The sequence below is a fragment of the Anolis sagrei genome, chromosome 5 (genome assembly GCF_037176765.1).
Source record: "Anolis sagrei isolate rAnoSag1 chromosome 5, rAnoSag1.mat, whole genome shotgun sequence".
NCBI lineage: Eukaryota > Metazoa > Chordata > Lepidosauria > Squamata > Dactyloidae > Anolis > Anolis sagrei.
Window position 1 is genome coordinate 138,748,939 of NC_090025.1, and position 24,374 is coordinate 138,773,312.

General features: G+C 38.8%; 1 protein-coding gene across 1 annotated transcript; it reads left to right on the forward strand.

Moving 5' to 3' along the window:
* The first annotated feature begins 47 nt into the window (after positions 1 to 47).
* ATP23 (ATP23 metallopeptidase and ATP synthase assembly factor homolog) lies at positions 48 to 17,656 on the forward strand. Its single transcript, XM_060777553.2, has 6 exons — positions 48 to 364; positions 5,070 to 5,115; positions 5,233 to 5,314; positions 7,270 to 7,407; positions 8,471 to 8,554; positions 17,202 to 17,656. Exons 1-6 carry the CDS (start codon positions 184 to 186, stop codon positions 17,403 to 17,405), a joined length of 735 nt encoding a protein of 244 aa, XP_060633536.1. The 5' UTR covers positions 48 to 183; the 3' UTR covers positions 17,406 to 17,656.
* Positions 17,657 to 24,374: the final 6,718 nt, after the last annotated feature.

Below are 24,374 nucleotides of genomic sequence, written 5' to 3' on the forward strand. Positions count from 1 at the left end.
GCCGCTCTCCCCTTCCCTTATTCACAACCGCCGTTGCGGAATGTGCGTAACGCTCGGCGCTTCCGGACCCAGCTCTCCTACTATCACCAGTGCGTCAGTCAGCTGACTCGCGTGGCATTTTGGATACGGTAGCCGGGAAGGTATAAAAGCAAAAGCAACGCGAAGCCTGTCCGCTGGGCTGGAATGGCTTCAGAGCAACCGGAGAGCGGCCGTGGGTCCAGCGAAGAGGAGGATGACTTCGGCTACGGGCTGTTCCCGGAGCGAAACCGCGGCGAGAAGAAGGCCCCGAAGAGCTTCCTCTATAAGAGCCTGTTCACCTTCAACCACAAGTGCCAAGTTATGTTGAAGATCGCCCTGGAGAACAGTAGGTGCCCTGGGTCTTAGTAGGGGGAGGTAGAGAAAGCTCTGGCAGAGGCTCAGGCAAATTGTGTAGGGTTACCTTTGAATAGCCTGGCAGCTTCAAAGCCTGGCTGCTTCCTGCCTGGGGGAATCCTTTGTTGGGAGGTGTTAGCTGGCCCTGGTCTGGAATTCCCCTGCTTTCTGAGTGCTGTTCTTTATTGCTTTGAATAGCCTGGCAGCTTCAAAGCCTGGCTGCTTCCTGCCTGGGGGAATCCTTTGTTGGGAGGTGTTAGCTGGCCCTGGCCTGGAATTCCCCTGTTGTTCTTTATTTTGAATCTGCCAGGCTATTCAGTGCTAATAAAGCTGGCCAGTTGCAACATTCACACCTGCCTCCAACAGACAAGAGTTCTTTCTCCCACCGTGGACGTTTCACAGATCTATACACCCCACTTGCCTAGTTTCCAAAGCAGTCTCTGAGGATGCCTGCCATAGATGTGGGTGAAATGTCAGGAGCAAATGCTTCTGGAACATGGCCAGACAGCCCAGAAAACTCACGGCAACCCAGTGATTCTGGTCATGAAAGCCTTCAATGACACAATACCACAATGTTTGTATATTATTATGATTTATATTTATCCCACTTTTTCCCAGATTGGGATTCAATATCTAAACAAAAACATTACAACCATAAAAATAAACATAGTAATCAAAACACAACATCTAATGAAAAATTATAAAGCATGCAGCAACATAATAAGTGACTACCCCAACATAATTTAAATGTTCAATAGAATTAACATCTCAATTAAAATCCATTTTTTAGGCTGTAGTCAATGTATATGTTTGTGTATGTGTGTGTTTGTGTATATATATATATACACACACACACACCATAAGCAGCCCTTGGGCAGACCACGTTTTCAATGAGATGGACCAATATTTAGGCCAGAAATGGAAAAGTAAAAGATTGTATATTTTGACAAATGGTGGATTTGCGTGAAGCCCAAAGGAGTGTGTCAACGACAAATAGGATAGGAAATATATTTAGATTTTGAATTGTATTGAAATGCTTTTATTGTAAGCTGCTTTGGAGAGAAAAAGTAGGGTATTATTAATAATAATAATAATAATAATAATAATAATAGCAGTATCTGGGGCCCTTCTTCCTGCTCCTCCTCTCCGAGGTCAATTAAAAGAAACCCCAAATGGCGCCATTAGGGGCTGTCCCCCTCCTCTTTTCTTTGAGGTAAGGAAGTTATCCATCCAAATGGACCTGTTTGGCGCTGTGCCCATTTCTTCTTTTTTTCCTCTCATGGAAGTGAAGTAGTTGTGGGTGAAATGTCATGAAGTTGTTTGGGGCTGGGACCCTTCATGCTCATTCTCCTCCTATCTTGGAGGTAAGACCATTAAAACAAAAACATGAGCCCCCCCCCCCCCCCCCGTGGCAAATCCCTACCTTAGATTTGAATCAATGCGGTATATTTATTGGTATTGCGTAATAACTCTACAGTTTCTTTTTCTAGACTTAAATTTCTTACACTTCCTCTAACATCTCGGCACACCTATAGACTTCTTGGAGCACAAACAAAGGAGGCTCTGCTTTTACTAATGGAAATGTGCAGTGTCAGCAATGGTTCACGGCTGTGAATTGCCTCCCGCGAATCCATTGCATTGCAATACTCTGCTTCCATAACATTGCAAGCTATAAAAACAGTAAAATTTCTCTTGTGAATGCAAACTACACACTTCACTACAGCTGATATTTTTTCCCTTCAGAGTTAGCAGGAGATTTGAATGTTGAGGCAGGTGACTGAAATATGGATATTACATTCTGGTCTGTGCATAGATTAGCAGGGGGGCCCTATGATAATCAGGCCACCAGGCAACTTCTAAATGTGTCTTGCTTTCAGACAGGACTGCTCCAAGCCAACATATTCTACTGCCAAACAGCTCTTACCATCAGGAAATTATTCCTGTTGTTTAGATGGAATATCTTCTCCTATGATTTAGATCCATGCTCAATTATGTCCTGTTTTCCAGAACAGCAAAATAAAATAAAATAAAAAATAAAAACTTGCCCTGTCCTCAATGTGACATCCTTTCAAACATTTAAACGCAGCTCTAATTTACCCTCCCAGCCTTTTCTTCTCCAAGTTAAACAAACCCAGCTCCCTAAACTGCTCCTCGTAGGGCTTGGTTTTCAGACCTTTTACCATTTTGGTTGCTCTCCTCTGGACACATTCCACCTTTTCAATATCCTTTCGGAATTGTGGTGCTCAGAACTGGACACAGTATTCCAGGTGAGGTCCAACCAAAGCAAAATAGAGTGGGACTATGGGCCCTTCCACACAGTGCTATATCCTAGAATATCAAGGCAGAAAATCCCACAATATTTGCTTTGAATGGAGTTATTTGAGTCCACATTCAGATAATGTGGGATTTCCTGCCTTGATATTCTGGGATATAGCGTTGTGTGGAAGGGCTCTATGACTTCCCTCAATCTTGACACTATGGTCCTATTGATTCAGCCTAGAATCACATTGGCTTTTTAAAGCTGTTCACCTTGTGGTCTAAGACTCCTAGATCCCTTTCCCAAGTCAGGTGTCACCCACCCTATCGTACATTTCATATTTTAATTTTTGCATTTCATTTCATTTTGATTCTCCTCCTCTGGACATGTTCCTTTTTTTTCCGTTCTTTTTTTGGACATGTTCCAGCTTGTCAATATCCTTGCCTCTCTTGGGTGATTTGTTCCCCTCCAGCTTTGTTGGGTATCCCTTACCTGAAGTACTTGAGATCAGGGATGTTTGGGCTTTTGAAAAATTCAGGAATATTTGCGCATATATATATTATTTATATTTAATCTGAACTGAGACCAGAAGGACAGAGTCAGTGACAGAAGTGACAGAACGCTGATGGCGTTTCGGAAAAAACTAAAGACATGGATGTTTGAACAAGCATTCGGATAATCCGACGAAACGAATTTTGACGATTAAGGATTGGTAATTACAGACGACGAATTTGGATTGTGATTCCAGTTACGAGATGCATTTGGATTGTTATTGGTGGCCCAATAATTCTGTATTTTATATGTGTTTTTATGTTTTTAAATGGAATATTGTTGTTTTTAGATGTTGTAAACCACAATGAGTCGCCGACTTAGGCTGAGATATTAGCGGTATACAAGTGTAATAATAAATAATATATATATATATATATATATATATATATATATCTGTGCTTCCACAGAGGACATTAGCCACTGGGCCCAGGAAGAATGGCCACACACCTGCCCTTACTGCCTCCTTACTCAGCTTAAGGGGTTTGTTTCAATTTGCCCAATAGAAGGGCCAGTTTTTCTTTATGACTTTGTTTACAAGAAGTTTAGAAAACTAATTTTTAACTTGGGGGTGGGGTGGATTTAGCCTTTTCCATGGACATGCATATAGTCATGATTATTATCTTGCCAAGTTAATAGTTAACATCAGTTCTCTTGACTGCTCTGAAAAAAAATCTCATCAAAATGGTAAAGCAAACATTTCATGTCCTTTCCCAGTTAATATATACTTTTGTCATCAATACTGGTGTTATCTTTTTGTTGTTTCACCCACTAGGTTAACAAAATTTGAAAGATTTTCTGTTCCTGGTTTGAAAGTGTTATTTCCTGTTTAATTGTGGCGGTACTTACTTTGAAAGTAGTTGTTATACTCCAGAAACTTCATTTTTGTGACTGCTACAAACTGTGTTGAAATTGGTTGAGACTCTAGGAGATAGTCATTGAAATACTACAGCTACAATGTGCTGCAGTATGTCCCCTCCCTCCCAAAAAAACAAAGTTTTTTACAGGTTAATAAACTTTTTACATGTTTTATGATAGAACCAATTAGGAAATGACATTTATAACCCAGGAACAAAAATTGTGTTACATAATGTAATCTGAGAGAGGATATATGTTTTAATCTTTGGCTACTTTAGGTTTGTATGAATAATGCATTGTGAAGTCAGTTCATATAGAGCTGTACTTCTTATATTTTGCATTAGGAGGAATTAGTAATTTATCTTGGATGAACTATGATTGAACTCTAATCCCACATTCATTAACCTGTGAATAATTTATGGAGTCATCATAAATTGTTTGTAGCTTCAAGGCACAAGCACACACAATCTCTATGGATGTTACTACTGCAGTATTATGCAGTTCTATAGCTTACTAGGCTCACCTACATAAAGAGCCAAAAGTTCTCAATTCTCTTCTAGACATAGATATTTTTTCTTCCTGAAGTCAAAGCTGGTATGGATGAACGTTGTTCTTTTTTTAAAAGTTAAATCCTGGGAAGTCACCAAGAGTAGGGAACCTCCAGATTGTGAGTGATAGACTGTGGTTTAACATGGTGTAACACTGACATGTAAAATGTTCTCGTATTTACTCTTAGATATTCATGCTGCAACCCTATACACATCTGCTTGGGAGAAAGCCACTTTTAATGTAGTGAGATTTTCTTCTTTGTAACCATAAATTGGCAAGGAAGTAGGTGATAGCCACTCAGTGAATTAGCCCAGTCAGTTATCATATGACCTGTGTCATCTTTAAGTTTTACTGATACTTGGAACGAACAAACAATGAACTATGGCAATAAAAATGTTCTTTTTTCTGATAATCTAAATTATGTAGAGTGGAGCCTTTGCTTTATAGAAGACACTTGCTTAGAATAAATACTTTTTTTTTCTAGATCCATATGCTAAACTGTTACTTGACGCTATGAAGAATTCTGGCTGGTAAGCTCATTTTTGGCCTTACACAATTGTATTTATACTATAGTTACATTAGATGCATTTTGGTTGAAGGTGGTCATTATACTTGAATCTTACATATATTGTTCCTGCATTTTTAAGCACTGTTTTCAAAGACCGACACTTCTCATGTGAAGATTGTGATGGATGTGTCAGTGGAGGATTTGATTCTTCAACATCGCAGGTAAATTACTGAGCAGTCAGCTCTGGTTGCTTTAAATCATCACATGTATTTCTGTGATAGCAAAATAAAATTATTGCTTTAACTGAAAATATGCTTAAACTGAAGGCATGCTTAATATTCAGTATTTTGGCTATCACCATGACGTCTCTGAGGTGTTACTTTGCTTCATTATAGTGGTGAACAAAATCATTAGCAGGCCAGTATTTTGTGATATATTTGCCCATGTCATGAGAAGACACAACTCACTAGAAAAATCAATAATGTTTGGTAAGGTAGAATGTTAATGGTAGAGTGACTTGAAGATTTCTCATCCATTGGGTCTCTATAAGTCAAAGTCAGTAGCAGTTAACAACAATAACAACAATCAGAAAATCTGAGATGGAAGTCCAATTTCTTTGTAAGTCTTACTAGACTTTCATGTCTCAGGGCAGACAGGGGATGAGGTGAGTTTTGATCCCCTTTCCTTCTCCCTTTATATGGTTTCAGGGAATAGAAAAGTAGCACTTTCAGCTTAATGCTGTGTGATTTCTCCTGTCTTCCAAGATCATGTCTCAAGAGGGAGAGCTTTGCCTCATGTCTGTCCCTCATTTGGCCCCCAAACAACCCTGGCAGTGACAGTTCAACAACTATCTGACTTCTACAAGTGGATTTTGTGTGTGTGCACAAATCTCCTTGTCTTTCTTTAGATAAGGGAAGGTTTATTTACTTCTATGGCCCCCAATGTGCCCTCTTATGGTGTATACAATTGCTTCCTAAATTTGACATTGTATGCATCAGTTTGAATTTTCTGTAAACCTGAAATTGTGATTCATTCATCCTATGGCAGTTATAACATTTCATCATACATGGCTTTTTGAACAAGCCTTTGGGAATGCAGTGTAATAGTTAAATATGGATTCATATGGAACTGAAATATGTAATAGCTCAGACGATGTTTTTTGGACAGCGTGATAAACAGTAAAAATATTGGTTTTTATTGTATAATTTGATAAATCTATGTAAATGTTTAAATTTTATATTGTGTATGGTTACAGCATTGAATGGCTACTGGGTTGTAAGCCGCCTTGAGTCACCTTTGGGTTCGACAAAGGCGGGATAGAAATATAAATAAATAATATATATGTATAAAGGGCAATGTAGAGTTACATATTTTAACCACAGTGAGTTCAGTGAATTTAGTATAGCCAGAAGAACAGATAGTGCGGGTCTAATGGTTTCATAATGGGGATTTCGGCGTATGGCAGGGCAACCCAACAGAGTTGTTCCATACTTATGTTGACTCCTTTAAAGCAGATTAGTGGGGGGAGAGAGACTTAGTTTATACCAGGCAGCCTAATGACATAGCAAGCCTTCATCCAACAGAAAGGAGAGAATAAAAGCAGAGGTAGAAAATTGTGGAGGAAAACAACATGTTTTTGTATTGCATTGCTTCAGTCACACTTCAGATCAAGGTGTATGGTGTCACCTTTGTGACCCTATTCCCCACTTGCACCATATAACAGGTAGTATATTTGGGGAACGGATTGTGGCCCCGTTTCCACTGACCATTTCATGCAGTTCTAAGCTAACTTCAAACTTCAGTATTCTGTAGTTTGTGTAATTGCCATCTGGGCTTCAAGCTGATTCCAGGATTTCTATGAAATTATCTGCACAGAAGACAATTCTTCAATATTGGTCTGAAAATGGTCAGTGTAGATGCCCCCTGAATCTTTTCCTACCTATAAGTAGTCTGATTAGTGAAATGTGGGTCCTAGGGAGGTATAAGATAGACTTTGACTGTCTCTAAAGATTGACTTGCCAGTTCAAATGAATGGTTGATTAGTGCTACATAGAGAACAGGAAAAGATTGAAAGCAAAGCACGCTGTTTAGGTGTACAAAAACATATACAATTTGTAGCTAAATATAACATCCCGATTTTCTCATGAGTTTTCTTTCCTTCTTATTTCCTTGGTAGATTGTTTTGTGCCAAAACAATATTCATTATCAATCTCATATGGACAGAGTGGTGACTCATGAGCTCATCCATGCTTTCGATCATTGCCGCGCTCATGTGGACTGGTTCAATAATATGAAACACCTTGCTTGCTCAGAGGTAAGTTAAAATTCTTCATTCACATACATTTGAATTAATAACATTCTTAGGAAGCATTCCCCAGTGACGCAATGGGTTAGACCCTTGTGCCGACAGGACTGAAGTCAGAGGTTTGAATCCAGGAACAGCATGAATGAGCTCCCTCTGTCAGCTCTAGCTCCCCGTGCGAGACATGAGAGAAGCCTCCCACAAGGATGGTAAAACATCAAAACATCTAGGTGTCTCCTGGGCAACATCTTTGCAGACGGCCAGTTATCTCACACCAGAAGCGACTTGCAGTTTTTCAAGTTGCTCCTGACATGAAAAAAAGAAGCATACTGCATACATAGCTTCGAATTATCATTGCACTTCCATTTGAATGTATTCCATGGTTTTCCTTCAATCTTCAGTTTTATCAAGAGCAATAGATGCCAAGTTCACACAGTGCTAAATGGGGTCATTTTAACAGTTCTGAAATCCCAGTGTTTCAATTTTAAAAATGACCTGCCATAGTATGTTTGAGTTAGTTTTGTATAAAATGAAAGAATGCACCTAGTTGAGATTTTCTCTTCTCTGTTGCTGAAAGAAAGGAGCATCCATCAATGGTAAATTTAGAAGACTTTTGTTAATTTTTTACTTGTTTTAATACATACTACCAAGAAGACCATTCTTGGTGCAGTAGGTGAATTTTAAGTAAGTGTCTGTGTGAACAACCAGGTGGACTCAATCATATCTTTTTCCTTCATTGACTTGTCTAAATGTTTCTTAAACTAATTATGAGTCAGATTACAAAAGAGATCACTGAGCCATTGTGTTTACTAAAGTTTAGCTACTGGCATCGTATATAGAGAAATCTTGGGAATCTTTTCCTTCCATAAGAAGCATCGTTTTTCTCTGAGCCAGAATTTTTCAAACTGTGCTCCTCCAGATGTTTTGGATTTCAACTCCCACCATTCCTAACAGCTGGTAAGAAGGCTGGGATTTCTGGGAGTTAAAGTCCAAAACACCTGGAGGAGCACAGTTTGAGATACACTGTTCTGAGCTGTCTATATTCAGTTTTGATGGTCTTGTGTTTCTCTCATAGATTAGAGCTGCCAACCTGAGTGGAGACTGTTCACTTCTCAATGAAATGAGCCGGTTTAATTTTGGATTGAAGCAGCATCACCAGGTAAATTAATGCTAACCATTATGCAGAGAGGGAGATTTACAAACTATGGGTAGTATTCAGGACTATAATTGCTTTCACTAAAGGAGTAGAGATGTCAAATTTTAAAGCTATGGGGAGAAATAAGTTGTCCCCCCCCCCTCTTTTTGGGTATGTATTTAAGGGGTAGAGTGAAAAAATGCTATATTAGCAACCACTTTATTACTTTGAGAATATAAAATGCACTATATGTATCTTCCCTCAGCATAAAAGTAGTGTGCTTGATATATTAAACAGGGGTTTCTTTTTCACTGAGGACCACACCAGCCTTATGGCTACCTTCAAAGAGCCATTTGGTTATAAATGGAGATCGAGTGGAGCGGGTAGCCAGTTTTAAGCTCCTGGATGTAACTGTTAAGGAAGACCTGACTCGGGGCATTCATACTGTAGCATTGGTTAAGAGGGCCCAGCAAAGATGGTATTATCTGAGACTTTTAAGGAACCAACATTTGAATGAAAAACTGCTGGTGTTCTAACCTATTGCATCTGCATATAGTTTGTTAACTGTAGAGTGGTAAATAGGAAGGTGCTCCAGAGAGTTACCACGACTGCCCAGAGAATTTACTTGTTGCCCTCTCCCCACTCTGGAAGAACTGTATAATTCCCACTGCCTTAAAATAGCTCAAAATATTCTTAAGGACCCATCTCACCCTGGATATTCTTTTTTTTTAATTGTTACCATCTGGCAGATGATATGGACAAATAGACTGAGATAAAACTTTTACCCTAAAACTATGTCTGTATTGAGCTCTGTGGTTCCACACTGATGTCGTGCAATAGCAATTAGAATGTGGAAGGACAGGCCCTTGTGCTTGACATGTGTGTATAAAAAGTACAGCGTATGCAGGGGGAAAAACACAGAATAAACTGAACCTTTAATAGGTTGTCTTAAGTTTTTTTGGGCTGTATGGCCATGTTCTAGAAGCATTCTCTCCTGGCGTTCACATGCATCTATGGCAGGCATCCTGTGCGGATTACTGCCATAGATGCAGGTGAAATGTCAGAAGAGAATGCTTCTAGAACATGGCCATACAGCCCGAAAAAACCTACAACAACCTAGTGATTCAAGCCATGGACCAGATTCAGCCTCTTGCTTAATTTACTCTGTCCCTTAAGGTGCCTCTTTGAATCCCAATATGTTCCCTATAGTTGTGAGGTTCTGGAAATAGTAGTGGTGCCATTTGGTTGTTTGTTATAGGTGCCTACTCTTTGTCATAAAGTAGTGCAAGTATATTTCTTTGCAGATTTTAAAAAAGGTAAAGGTTTCCCCTGACATTGTCTAGTCATGTCTGACTCTGGGGGGTGGTGCTCATCTCAATCTCTAAGCCAAAGAGCCGGCGTTGTCTCTAGACACCTCCAAAGTCATGTGGCTAGCATGACTGCATGGAACGCTATTACCTTCCTGCAGAAGCAGTAGCTATTGATCTACTCACACTTGCATGTTTTTAAACTGCTAGGTTGGCAGAAGCTGGGGCTAACAGCGGGTGCTCACCCTGCTCCCCAGATTCGAACCACCAACCTTTCAGCAAGTTCAGCAGCTCAGCGGTTTAACCTGCTATGCCACCAGGGGGTCTCTTTGTAGATTTAGAACACCAAATTCCTAGAAAGCCAGCACACATTTTTAGAAAGCTTTTATGACCCTTAATTTTGCAGACCTGTGAAAAGATGCCTCTGCAGATCCCAAACATTTTTCTTATAGAAAACAGTTTCCTCTTACTAACATAAATGTATTGGTTGATTAGACTTTGTAGCTTGTGACCAGATCCTTTTTTTTGTAATAATTTTTTATTGAAATTTATACTTAGAGATACAACAGTTTGGGATAAGGTGGGATAAGGTAGGGTAGGGTGGTATAGGGTATGCTAGGTGTAGGGGTGGGGTAGGGTATGGAAGAGTTGGTGGGTAGGTAGGTGCAACAGAAATGAAGGGGGGGGGTAAGGGGTTAGGGGATATAGGAGGGGAAGGGAGGGTAAGAAAGGGGAGGGGAGGGTTTGCCGAAGCTTCCCGTCAGTCCCTTGGGAGTCTTCATCTCTTGTTGATTCAATGTATCCAAGCCGATGGAGATTTTGTGGTCTTTTTCTTCAAATGCTAGATAGATCTATGTGTAGAGGGAGCTCTTTGGTTTTTATATAGTCTTTGAATCCCGACCAATTTGTATATTTATTTGTTCCTTTTAGTCTCTGTGAGAGAGTGTCCATTTGGATAATATCCATTATCTTCAAACACCATTCTTCCAAACTTGGAATTACTTTCAGTTTCCAGACTTTAGCGAGGAGCATTCTTGCTGCTGTGCTTAATAAAAAGAGTATTTTTTCTTGGTTCTTATCTAATTTTAATTTTAGATTAGTGATTCCTAGGAGGTATATTTCTGGAGCTTGGGGGAAATTAGATTTTATAATTTTTTGTGTGGCTTTATGTATCTCCTTCCAGTATTTTTTAACTGACTTACAGGACCACCATTGGTGGAAGAACGTTCCTATTTCCTTTCCGCATTTCCAGCATCGATTTGAGCCATGTTTATTGAATTTGGAGATTTTTTCTGGTGTAAAATACCATCGGAAGAACATTTTATACCAGTTCTCCCTTAGATCGCTAGCTTCTGTGTATTTTATTTTTATTCTCCAAATCTCTTCCCACTGCTTTATTAAAATACTATGCCCTAGATCTCTTGCCCAAATCACCTGGCAATTTTTAATCTGTTCTTCTTCGGTGGTCCAAGTAAGTAGTTGCTGGTAGACAGCTTTGATTAGTTTTCTTTTCTTTTCCATTACTAGATCCCATATTCCGTATTCTTGGTTGAATCCCTGCTTCATATCTTCCTTATACTCTTGGTGAATTTGGTAATAATTTAGCCATGTAATTTTCCTATTTATCTGTTTAATCTCATCTATAGATTTTAATATTAAATTCCCATTGATTTCATCCTTTTTTAGTAACTGCTTATACGTTAACCAGCTCTGTTCTTCCAATTCTCTTTTGTGCTTGGCTTCTGCTGGGGAGACCCATAGTGGTGTTTTTGTGTATAATCTGGGTTTGTATTTTTCCCACGTTTTTATTAGGGCCGCTCTTATATAATGATCGCTGAATGCTTTTTCCACCTTTCTCTTTTGATACCAAAGGTATCTGTGCCACCCGGCCCTTAACTCATGCCCCTCCAGCGCTAATAATGGTTTGTTCTCTAATATGGCCCATTCCTTCAGTGCAACCAGATTACAAGCCTCATAATAGGCCCTAAAGTCCGGTAGACCCAGACCTCCCCTCTTTTTATCATCCGTTAAAATTTTTAGACTAATTCTTGGTTTTCGATCCTTCCATATAAATTTAGTCACGTCAGTGTTCCATTTTTTGAATAAGTAGTTATTTCTCAATATCGGAAGGGTTTGGAACAGAAACAAAAGTTGTGGCAGTACCGTCATTTTAATTATCGCTATTCTACCTAATAATGAGATGTTCAGATGTTTCCATCTGTTCAAGTCCTTACGTATTTTTTCCCATAATATTTCGTAGTTATTTTTTACTAAATGTATATTGCTGTTTGAAATATTTATCCCTAGGTATCTGATTTTACTTTCAATTTTTATTTCTGAGATTTCCTCTAATTTAAATTTTGCCTTTTGATCCATATTTTTTACCAGCAATTTTGTTTTCTGTTTGTTTAATTTAAATCCTGCCACATTGCCGAAGTTTTCTATCTTCTCTAACCAATGTTTGATATTATGAATCGGATCCTCTGTTATGCACACCACATCATCCGCGTAAACTCTTAGTTTAAATTGATATTTTCCAATTTTCATTCCTTTTAGTGTTTGGTCCTCATTAATAGTCCTTATCAGTGTTTCCATTATTAGGATGAACAATAAGGGGGATAGGGGGCATCCTTGGCGGGTACCTTGGGTAATACTTATGGTTTCTTTTGTCTCTTCTCCGTTTATTATTAAGGTGGCCTCCTGATTTGAATATATGGCCTCTACCGCATTTATAAAATGATATCCCATATCTAATCCTTTTATTAACAATTTTAGGTAATTCCAATTAATTCGGTCGAAGGCCTTTTCCGCATCAATAAATATAAGAGCCAATTGTTTTTCGTTATGTTTTTCGTAATATTCTATTGTGTCAATAATAATTCTAATGTTGTCTTTTATTTGTCTGTTTGGGAGAAAGCCTACTTGATCTGTGGAAATCCAATTTTTTAGAAATTTTTTAAGTCTTTCAGCCATAATTATCGCGAATATTTTATAATCAGTATTTAACAGCGATATAGGCCTATAATTTTTAATTTCTATTGGGTCTGAGCCTTCTTTATGTATCAACACAATGTTAGTTTTTTCCCATGATTTTGGTATTAATTTTTCTTCCAGACTGATGTTTAAGATGTCTTTTAGTAATTGGCCTAATTCATCTTTAAACACTTTATAGAAGATGGCAGTATAGCCGTCTGGTCCTGGAGACTTGTTAGGTTTTAGCTTGTGGATGGCATCATCAATTTCACATGTTGTTATTGGGCCGTTCAAAATTTCTCTTTGTTCCTCTGTTAACTGAGGTATTTTTAAATTTTCTAGGTAATTTGAAATTTTTTTCCAGAGGGATATTTGTTTTTTTATATAACTCCTTGTAAAATTGAAGAAATTGGTCTGCAATGTCCTGACTTTCAGTGTACAATTTCTCTTGCGTTTTTATTTTTGTGATTACTCGCTTTTGTTTACGTTTCTTAATTTTATTGGCGAGCCATTTCCCTATTTTGTTGGCGTTTTGAAAGTAGTTCACTCTGGTGAATTTCATTTGTTTCTCTAAATATTCCGTTTGCATTAATTCTATTTGCTTTCTAAGTACTTTAGAGGAATTTATTAACTTTTTATCCTTTGGTTTTCTTTTTAGTAGTTCTTCATTTTTGTTTAGTTTTGCCATTATATCTTCTAGTTCTTTTTTCCTCATCTTTCTTCTGATAGCCTCTTGTTGTATCAAGTAACCCCTCATGACTACTTTCATTGCTTCCCACTGGATTATTTTTGAGGTCTCGCCCCCTTTATTTAAATTTAAATATTCTATTAGTAGTTTCTTGTTTCTTTCGATATCCGCCTCCTTCTTTAACAAGTTTTCGTTTAACTTCCACCGATATGGGATATCATCCCCCTTTATTACTATTTCTTGGGCACAGTGATCTGAAAACACTCTAGGTATTATCTCAATTTTCTTTATTTTTGAATTTATTGAATTGGTAGCCCATGTCATGTCAATCCGGGACCACGAATCATGTCTCCCGGAATAATATGTATAATCTTTTTTTGTGTTGTTGTGATGCCTCCATGCGTCTTTTAAGTGTAATTTATCTAGTTGTGTTAAGAATTTTTTAGGTAGTACACCAGATTTAATATTACCTTTTCTTGCCTTCCCCGTAGTTTGGTATTTGTCTAGGGTACCATCCACTACCCCATTGAAATCCCCTGAAAGAATTAAATCGTCGTATTCTGCTTTGTCTATCTCTTTAACTAGTTCTTTTATAAATTGTAATTTCGGGCCGTTGGGGCAATAAATGTTACACATAAGAATTTTTTTATTTTTTATTTCAATTTGTATACCTAAATATCTTCCTTGTGTGTCCTTAAATATTTGTGTAGGGTTTAACCATTCCTTTGCATACGTCGCCACCCCTCTTTTTTTTCATAGTAGGATGCCTGAAACATTTTTCTTAATTTGTTATCAATTAGATGTTTGGTGTGTCTATCCGATATGTGTGTCTCCTGCAGCATTATCAGATCATATTTTTTCTGTTGTAGGGAACTGAAAAATTTCCTCCTCTTACAGGGGGAGTTCAATCCGTTAATATTAACGGAGTATATTTTCACGTTTCTGTTATTCATGGTTGTTTTCAGTCATCTCCCATTGCAGCATTTCCTGCGGTACCACTAGTTGATAATTCTCCGGGGAGAATTCTCTCAGTCTTTTAAGGTCTCTTTCATCAACCTCTTCTTCTTGTGTGTCCCTAGGCCATTTGTATGCACCTTTTCCTCCTTCTTCTTCTTCATCTTCTATTTCTTCAGCACTTTTGGAGTCTTTGTTGTTTTTTTTGGGGCTCTCCTTCTTTCTGCCATCATGAAAATTCCTTTGTGTTGACTCATTTGTTTTTTCTTTAATATGGTCGTTATAGAAGGCCCTCGCACTTTCTTCACTGTTTATCCAATATCTCTTGTCATTCAGGGTTGCCGTTAGTCCGTCTGTCTTCTCCCATCTAAATTTTATTCTTTTCCTAGTTAATTCTTTCGTCAGAAAGGAGAATTTCCGTCGTCTCGCCAAAATTTGTTGTGGAATTTCCTTCATAATTGTGACTTTTTGATCTTTGAAGAAAATTGATTTTTTTGTGTTTTCTTTTAAAATTTCATCTCTCGTACTTTTTCGGCAGAAACTTATCACAACATCTTGTGGCGTCTTGTGTTTTTTAGAATATCCTGTCGGCACTCGATACACCCTATCGACATCTTGCCCAATTACTTCGGTGCTCACGTCTAACAACTCTGCTAATAATACAATCATGTTTTGTTTCACATTTTCGTTTTCTATTTCTTTCAGATTCCTAATTCTTAATTGATATTCGGATTCTCTATATTCCAATTTCTCTGTCTGTTGTTGGATTTTCTGGGTGATAGTTTCCAATTTGTTCACTTTGGTTTCTGCCTTTCCTTGTACTTTCCATAATTTCTGGTTTTCTTTTTTCACCTTATCAACGTCTTCTTGCAGTTTGCCGATTTCCTCCTTAATTTCTTTCTTCATATTTTGAATTTCTGATTGTAATTCCTTGTGTTGTTTGTCATGCTTTTCAGAGAGTTTCTTTATCTCTGCTAAAATATTGCCCAATATAGATTCTTCCGTCGTAGAATCTTTCTTTATCTGTGGCTCTGTCTGTAAATCCTGCTTACATAAAGAATCTCTCCTTGCTTGCCCTTTGCTTGTTTGTGGGTTTTTTCGCTTAATGTTTTGTGTTGCCATTTTTGTTTTAGTTTAATTTTGATTATTTAGCCTGAGTTTGTATCTTTCAACGTGCTGCTTTTCTTTACAATTAGTGGAAATGGATTTGTTCAGTTCAATAGTGATTTTATAGTTTGTAGGAGTTTAATTATTTATTCTAAATTAAGTTAATTCTGATTTAAATTCTCTTACCTTTTCTTCACTTTCTTTCTTTTCACTGTCTTCTTATTCTATTCACTGTTCACTGCTTTGCTTTCATATGCCATGGATTCCTTCTATATCTCCGCTTTGTCCTTTTGTCCTACCTCTCTCTATACTCTTTACTTTTTGCCCTTTCCCCTGGGCTTTCCTCTGGGCTTTCCACTTACTCCTCCGTTTCTTCCGCTTTGGGTGTCCAGGTGTTTGTTTTCTTCTTACTTTCCTACTTCCTGCTTTTTGCGTCCCTTGCTCGTCGTCGTCTCGTTTCTTCTCGCGGGATCAGCTTGAGCTCGCGTTAGTTTGGGCTTTCTCGCGAGATTACCGTACTTTCGGCAGTCTCGCGTTGTCTTCTGCTATCTCGCGCGATTTCTTCGCCTCGTGGCTTGTTATTTCAAGGATGGGAGGAGTGGAGGGCGGGCGGTTCCAACCCTCCTCTAAATCCTTCGCTGGCCACGAGGACTTCTCAAGGACGCTCCTATCTTCTAAGATAAGGTAGGGTAAACAACACCACCGTCTTTCTACTGCCTTCGCCTTAATCCAGCGCGTTTTCAAGGCCGGGATATTTGCATGTATTGTAAGCTTGGGAGTGGTGGTAGGGGAGGGGATTGTACAAATCTCTTGTTACTTTTAATTTTTCTCGTGAATTTATTTATATTGATATATTGCAGTTATGCTCACAGCCCGCTATACCTCTAGCCTCCAATTTCCCATCCGTCGGCCCCTTTAAGGGTCGTCTTTTGGGTTATGGGGGCTCTCCTGGTTATGCTGTCCCTGTTATGGGAGGGAGCATTTCGCTCTACCCAGCTGTGGCCCTTCGTTCACCTCTTTCTTGTATTCTCCTTTCTTTCCTTTCTTCCCTTCTCCGTTCGCCACTCCTCTGTCCCCTTCCTTTCTCCTCTTTCCACTCTTGCTTTTCTTTCCTTTCTTTCCTTTCCTCTTTTCCTCCTTCCCCTGTTTTACCTTTTACCTTTTGGTATAGAGCGTCCCGTTGTTGCTTTCCTCTATCTTTCCATCTTGCATGTAGATTGACTCTCTTTTCCTTTTTTCTCGTCGGCTGTAGATCCCAGCGGTGCCGATCGCCTTGTATTTGTTTCAAGATTCTTATTCATTTTTTTTTCCTTTTCGGTGTGTTGGTGGTCGATGGGGGAAGTGAAGGCTATAGCCTCCTACCGAGGAATTGCGTCCACCCTTGTGTGTCCGTTGCCGGACGTCTTTTGGGTGTCCCCTTGAGGGGGGCACCTCTCAGACGCCGTCGGCCGACAACACCTTGGGGTCTTGCCTCTGCGACCTCTGACTATCGACAAAAGGAGGGGAGTCGTCCCCCTGACCAGCGAAAACCCGGTTGCTCTGGGCTCTCTTCCCGGAGAGAGCTCAGAGCACGTCCACCATCCTGCGGCCACCAACCGGAACCCTCTTGTGACCAGATCTTGTTTTCTTTTACAATTCACAGGCCTGCGTTAGATACAGAGCTGTTCGCTCCATCCTGGCTGTTAGAAAAGTTAGCAAAGAAATGGCAGAGAAGACTGTAGATGAAGTCTTTGAATCCTGTTTCAATGATCATGAACCTTTTGGCAGAGTGCCTCACAGCAAATCTGATGCAAAGCATGCATATAGAAATTTTCAGAACCGTGACAGATACTATGGAAATTTATAGATGAGCCTATTCATCTCCTCTTCTGAACTGTGCCGTTTGAGAAAAGTTTTGCAAAAGATTAAAAATGAAGATAACTGAAGCCTTGGAATAAAGAATACCCACACTGTTGAATCTCTGTTCTAGTTTTCATTCAACATAAGAATGAATCTAGCAATGTTGATGTGTCACCAATGAGCACATAAAGGTATATATGTCTGTTACTGGAAATTTGTTTTGTAAATGCATTGGTTGAATAAATGTTATTTTGCTAAGAGTGTGTGTCTGTGTGTAAGCATGAATAAACACACATATTCTTATATGTATAGATCAGTTTTTTCTCAACCTAGACCCCTCCAGAGTTTTCAACTGCAGCTGATATCAGTCTTTGCCAACATGACTAATTATCTTTTACCTCTCATCCTAGTAAAGCATAAACGAAATACACAAACACATTTAAAATACACTTAAATCAATATTGTAATAATTTTGAATGGAAACAATAAGAGCTGTGGTCCAGAATATCTGGGAAAACATGGTTATCATTACTTGGATAGTTGGGTATTTTGGTGATGTATCATGTACATGTAACACAACTGGGTGATTTGGAGAGATCGGGTAAAGATGGTGGACTGTAGAGTTCTCTCTTGATAAGTGCCTAGGGAAGAACTCACCATTTGTGGATTATCACCGGTTCTGAGATATCTTAGTCCGGTGGCAGCGTTCTTCCAGGCAAGGAAGAAACTGAGGTTTTCCTGAAGATTCTACCTCTGATAGCTTACCAAGGCATTTGTTTGCGCCTCGGGGGCCAAAGGAGATAGGGGTCAGGAAAAAATACCCATCCCAGCATGGCAGCTGTGTTAAACCCACAGCAAAAAGGAACTCCTTAATTGCCATTTTAAAGAAAGAACAGAGATTTTACTTTATGAGACTCACTCTTGCCTGCTGGAAAATTACTCCCATAAACTGTAACTTCTATTGTTGGAAGATATGAGTAATCTGAATTTATTATCGGGAAACTAGATGGAGACACGGCTAACTCCCCCACATTGCTGATGGACTTTCAAGAAGATAGTCAAGAAATGCCAAATCTATTAAATTTTGCGGGATGGATTAATCATAACAGCTAATAGTATACATACCCATCAAAGGATTCAAGTATTGTTTGTCTATGAAGCCAAAACAAAATAAATTTCCCAGGAAAAAAGATACCAGAAGTAAATAGGGGAAGTTAGTTGTATAGTCGTCTCGCTTATCCAACCTTCACTCATCCAACACAGCCCGCCTCCCACCTCAATCCAGTTGTTTCAATACATTGTGATGTTTTGGTGCTAAATTCATAAATACAGTAATTCTTATATAACGTTACGGTGTATATACCGTTCTTCTTTAACCTCTGTAGAGGGACTCAGGACGGTTCTGTCAATTTGTTGTAAAAAAATGTTTTGGTGCAGAATTTGCAAAATCATAACGTAATTTGACATGTAATAGACTTTTCCTTAATCTCTCCTTATTATCCAACATTTTCGCTTATCCAACATTCTGCCAGCCCATTTATGTTGGATAAGTGAGACTACTGTACTTAGCAACAGCAAGCCAAAAAAAAATTGAAGGAAAATGTGTACTCTACTGCCACCTGATGTTTAGCTATATTAACACAATTTGGCTTAATTCAATTGAATCTGATTCCAAAGAGGCTGAAATTGTTCTCATTTTGAATTAAGCCAAATTTTGGGTGAATTAAGATTGCTGAGGAACAGCTTGGCATCAGAAATACAAGAACACCACACTTAGAGAAACTGGAATGAAAAAGCAGACAGCAAGGTTGGAGAAAACCCTTCTGGAAGCTTTAAATAAAGGCTTCTGGATGGACAGTTTACTGAAGTGGATTCATATGGAAGACTGAAGATGAGAGTTTTTTATAACGGTTCAAGATGTTTTAAAAACTAAATGAGATGGACAAAAGATTTTTTTTTTAATTAAAGATCCACAATTGACCCTTAGTATTCACTTATGTTTGGTTTCATCCCACAACCCCATGGATACCAAAACCTGTGGATGCTCAAATCCCATCCCATTCAATGTCATAGTAAAATGGTTTCCCTTATGTAAATGGCAAAATCATAATCAACACAGCTTTAACTGCCTTTGCATTTAAATCATGGGAATTCAAATTTTATTGTCTGTCAAATCAAACTATAAGTTCCATGATTCCATAGTAGTGCACTATGGCAGTTAAAGTGGCATTAATTCTACATTGTAGACGTACCATTAAACTGCTGAGCTGCTGAACTTGCTGATCAAAAGTCAGCGGTTTGAATCCGGGGAGCAGGGTGAGCTCTTGCTGTTAGCCTCAGCTTCTGCCAACCTAGCAGTTCAAAAACATGCAAATGTGAGTGGATCAATAGGTACAACTTTGGCGGGAAGGTAACGGTACTTCATGCAGTCATGCTGGTCACATGACCTTAGAGGTGTCTATGGACAATGCCGGTTCTTTGGCTTAGAAATGGAGATGAGCACCACTCCAGAGTCGGACACGACTAGACTTAATGTTAAAGGGAAACCTTTACCTTTACCTAAATGTACCCTAGATCAAATTGTCTTTCCTTGCCTGTGGATAGAGCAGCGATGGGACAAACAAATCTCCACAGTCTGGGAGAAGCCACTGAGAAGATTCCGTCCAAAATCCTTAACAACAACAACAGTGATGATGCTAATTTTATGGCTCAAAACACACAACCATCACAAATATTCTATAAAATACACATATTAAAATGTATTTCTACAGAATACATATTAAAATACACAGAACAAAAATCAAAACACAAGACGTGAGTTCGCAATTCATGATAAAACTGGCTGGATAGAATCATAGAGATGGAAAAGACCACATGGGCCAACCCCCTGCTATTCAGGAGAAGTGCAATCAAAGTACCCCTGACAGATGGCCATCCAGCCTCTGTTTAAAAGCTTCCAAGAAAGGAGCTTCTACCACCACACTCTGAGGCAGAGAGTTACATTGCTGAATAGCTCTTACCATAAGGAAGTTCTTCCTAATGTTCAAGTAGAATCTCCTTTCCTGTAATTTGAACCCATTGCTCCAAGTCTTCGTGTCCAGGGTAGCAGAAAACAAGCACCCTCTTCCTTATGACATCCGTTCGTATATTTATACATGTCTATCATGCCTCCTCTCAACCTTCTCTTCTGCAGGCTAAACATACCCAGTTCTTTAAGACACTCCTCATAGGGCATAGTCTCCAAAACTTTGATCATTTTAGTCACCCTCCTCTGTACACATTCCTCTTTGTCAATAACCCTCTTGAATTGTGGGGCCTGTGTTGAGGCTGGGGCTGGAGGAAAAACTTTTCTTTGAAAGTCTGAAATCTCACTCAGGCTTGTATCTTTTATATAGTTCTTTAGACCAATCTGTGTAGAGTTTTAACCAGTGCTTGGAATTCTGCCTGGAAGCAGATTGGTAGAATATCAGTTGATTTTCACTGCAAAAGCAACTTAATGTGGAATGTATTTGCTAGATTTCTCCTGATTTCTGCAGTTTTTTCATAGTAGTGCATTTAGTGATAGAAATACAAAGAATTCCAGAATGAAAAAAAATCTGTGTTAACTACCATATTATTTTGAAGTAGTTAACACAGATTTTTTTTCATTCTGGAATTCCTGGTATTTGTATCACGAACTAGAATTAGGAAACATTACTTTTTGAATTCCAGTATCCAGAATTTTTTGCTATGCAATTCTGGGTGCAGTAGTCAAAAAAGTGACGTTTTCCAAATTCCATTCTGAGAATCATGGAAGGAAAGACCCTTCTTTAGTTTAGATAGGAATCCTTTTAAAAGTGGCTTGAACTGTGATTTATCAACTTATGTTTAAAAATGTATTGTTATGAACAGAAGCGGCCCTAGGTAATTTTCACTGGTAAGCAAACAGTATTTTGACACCCCACCTCCCCAACCAATCATTGATATATATTTTGTGTTCGTCGTGGGAGTTCTGTGTGCCATATTTGGTTCAATTCCATCATTGGTGGAGTTTAGAATGCTCTTTGATTTTAGGTGAACTATACATCCCAGTAACTACAACTCGCATATGTCATGGTCTATTTTCCCCCAGGAGCGCCTCAAGAGCGCCCCTGGGCAAAATCAACTATACTGCAAATGCTTACTTTGCATAATGGGTTGAGCCATCCCTGGTTATGAATCAGGGTGTACATCTAGAGTTAACATTAACTTCTGGGGTTGAAGTATCTTACAACTCAAGCCTAGATATGACTACTCCAAAGAAAATCTTATTATATTCAATTACTCCAGGAAGGTGTGCATATGGTTATTCATCTTGTCATTCACAGGTACACAGAGTTAGTTACCTCATGTTAGTTATTTTACGATATATTGCTTAGTTATTTTGCAATATATTGCTTCCCATCTTCTTCCTCCAATATCTCATGTGGAGAATTTTCTAATCTTGTTTTCAAGAGGTAATTTTATCAGCAGCCCACTGTTGCATAGCCGCTAGCTGTAAAGTGGCTGAATATCTGAACAAAAGCCGTTAGAGAAATACTTTCCACACCTATGGAGAAAATTGCACACTAAATTCTAAAAGTTGCCTCCTTTGATATAATCTAGCCGACCTTCTGCATTTTTCTACATTCCCTGGGGATAAGCTTAGTCCTGCAATGGCATAATCTGGCTCGTTAATATTCCTTTAACCTTTGCTTTTTTCCAGCTCTCCATTTCTGATGATGTTTTGCATGAGACTGCATTTTCAGAAGGCACATAAAAGTCATGCATAGAATATCTGTCCTTCATCTGACACTTGGCGTGACATCATTGCTGTGAAGATTGCTATTATATTTAAATCACACTACTACATTTATATCAAGTATTTTCACCCTGAATTTTTAACTCACACAGGCTTTGCTTTTGTCAGTTAAACAAGCTGTCTCGGTTTCACCGAGACATAACACTGCTGGTGCATAACTTGTCCTGGAAACTCTGCCAGTACCTGAAATTTTGTGCAAGATGATGCCGGTGGAGACTGTAGATTAAGAACTTTATGGCACAAGGCAGGCAAATCAGCACTGCAGCTGGACCATTGCTTTTAGCATGATGCTGTTGGCATCTCTCTGGCGGTCTCCCTCCTCCCTGTGATTCTCCCATCATCAACACAGTCAAAACATATCAACATAAAATGCATTAATGTATTCAAATACATGGTACAAAGATTAAAACTCATCAATACTCTGAATTCGGCAGTGTTCCCATCATCTGCCTCGGTGCAATGAATTCCTTCCACTTTCTCTGTTCATATGAGGCTGGCAGTAAAGTGGTCTCAGGAGATGGAATTCCTCTCCTCCTCCTCCTCCTCCTCCTCCTCCTCCTCCTCCTCCTCCTCCTCCTCCTCCTCCTCCTCCTCCTCCTCTTCCCTCCACTTCTCCTTCTCTCCTACCTCCACTATTCCCAAACTGTCCATTTTCTTTTAAAACATATATTTTATAGTTATATTAGATTTTATAACTAATTTATAGCTATACTAGCCATCCTCTGCCACGTGTTGCTGTGGTCCAGTCTGTGTATATGTGTTGTGTGTGTATATATGTGTGCGTGTGTATGTGTGTATATATGTGTGTTTTTTTAACATTATATCCTGCACATGTGGCCTGCCCACTGTCACTGTGATTGTGTTTATTGTAATGTTATATTGTTAATGTATTCATATGTTTTATGTAATTATGATGTTGCTGCTTGTTGCTTCTGTTTTGGTTTTATTTTGCTGTAATATGTTGTCTGGGCTTGGCCTCATGTAAGCCACCCCAAGTCCCTGTTGGGGAGATGGTGGCGGGGTATAAATAAAGATGATGATGATGATTATTATTATTATTATTCGTATGGTTTTGCGCATGTGTTGTAATGTATTTTTTGTTTGTTGGTTTTTAAAGTCTCTTCCGCTGTGGTTTTCAGTGTTTTTATGAGTGATGGTCACTCGTTGGCCTGAGAGGTGTATTGTGTCCAAATTTGGTGTCAATTCGTCCAGTGGTTTTTGAGTTATGTTAATCCCACAAATTAACATTACATTTTTATTTATATGGATTTCCCTGTTACACTGCAAATGTGACTGGACAATGCGACTGGGAAATGATTTTAGTAAGAAGACGCTGAGGATTTATGTTTTTATTGGTTCTGTATGGTTTTTATATTAAATGCTAAATGTTTTTAATTGTATTTTATGTTGTTGGGGACATCGAATTGTGCCGACTGTAAACCACCTTGAGTCACCTTCAGGCTGAGAAAGGCGGTATATAATATGGCAAATAAATAAATAAATATTGCACAATGGTTTTAAAAATAACTTTTTTCCAAAATAAAGTAACATTGTCAGTGCGAGAAGGCAAGGTATACACACAAACTATTGCAGGACCATAAATTGGCAAATCAATGCAATTGCATGATTGAAGAGAGAGGAGATATTGAAGGGACTCAGTCAATCAAACTGGACTCTACAGGCCAATGGATATTTCACCACAATCGTCAGAATTATTATTATTTTATTATTATTAGCTTTATTTGTACCCCGCTAGCATCTCCCGAAGGACTCGATGCGGCTTACACAGGCCAAGGCCTCACAGGCCAAGGCCTTTCAGAAGAGCTGAAAGACCAAGAACAAGCCATGAGAGTAAAGACAAAGATCTACCCATACAACAAAAGAACCACTCACTGCATAGGGAATCTGATGAAGAAACACAGCCTACAAACTATCGCAGATCCACTAAGAAAATCCAACAAATGCAACGTTCAGCAAAGGACAAGAGGGATCCTCTCACATCTGCAGGAGTCTACCATGTAGTTGTGAACAAGTCTACATAGAGACTACCAAACGTAGCATTGCCCAAACATGAACCAAGGAGTACAAAAGGCACAGCAAACTAATTCAACCAGAGAAATCTGCCATAGCAGAGCACTTGATGAACCAACCTGGACA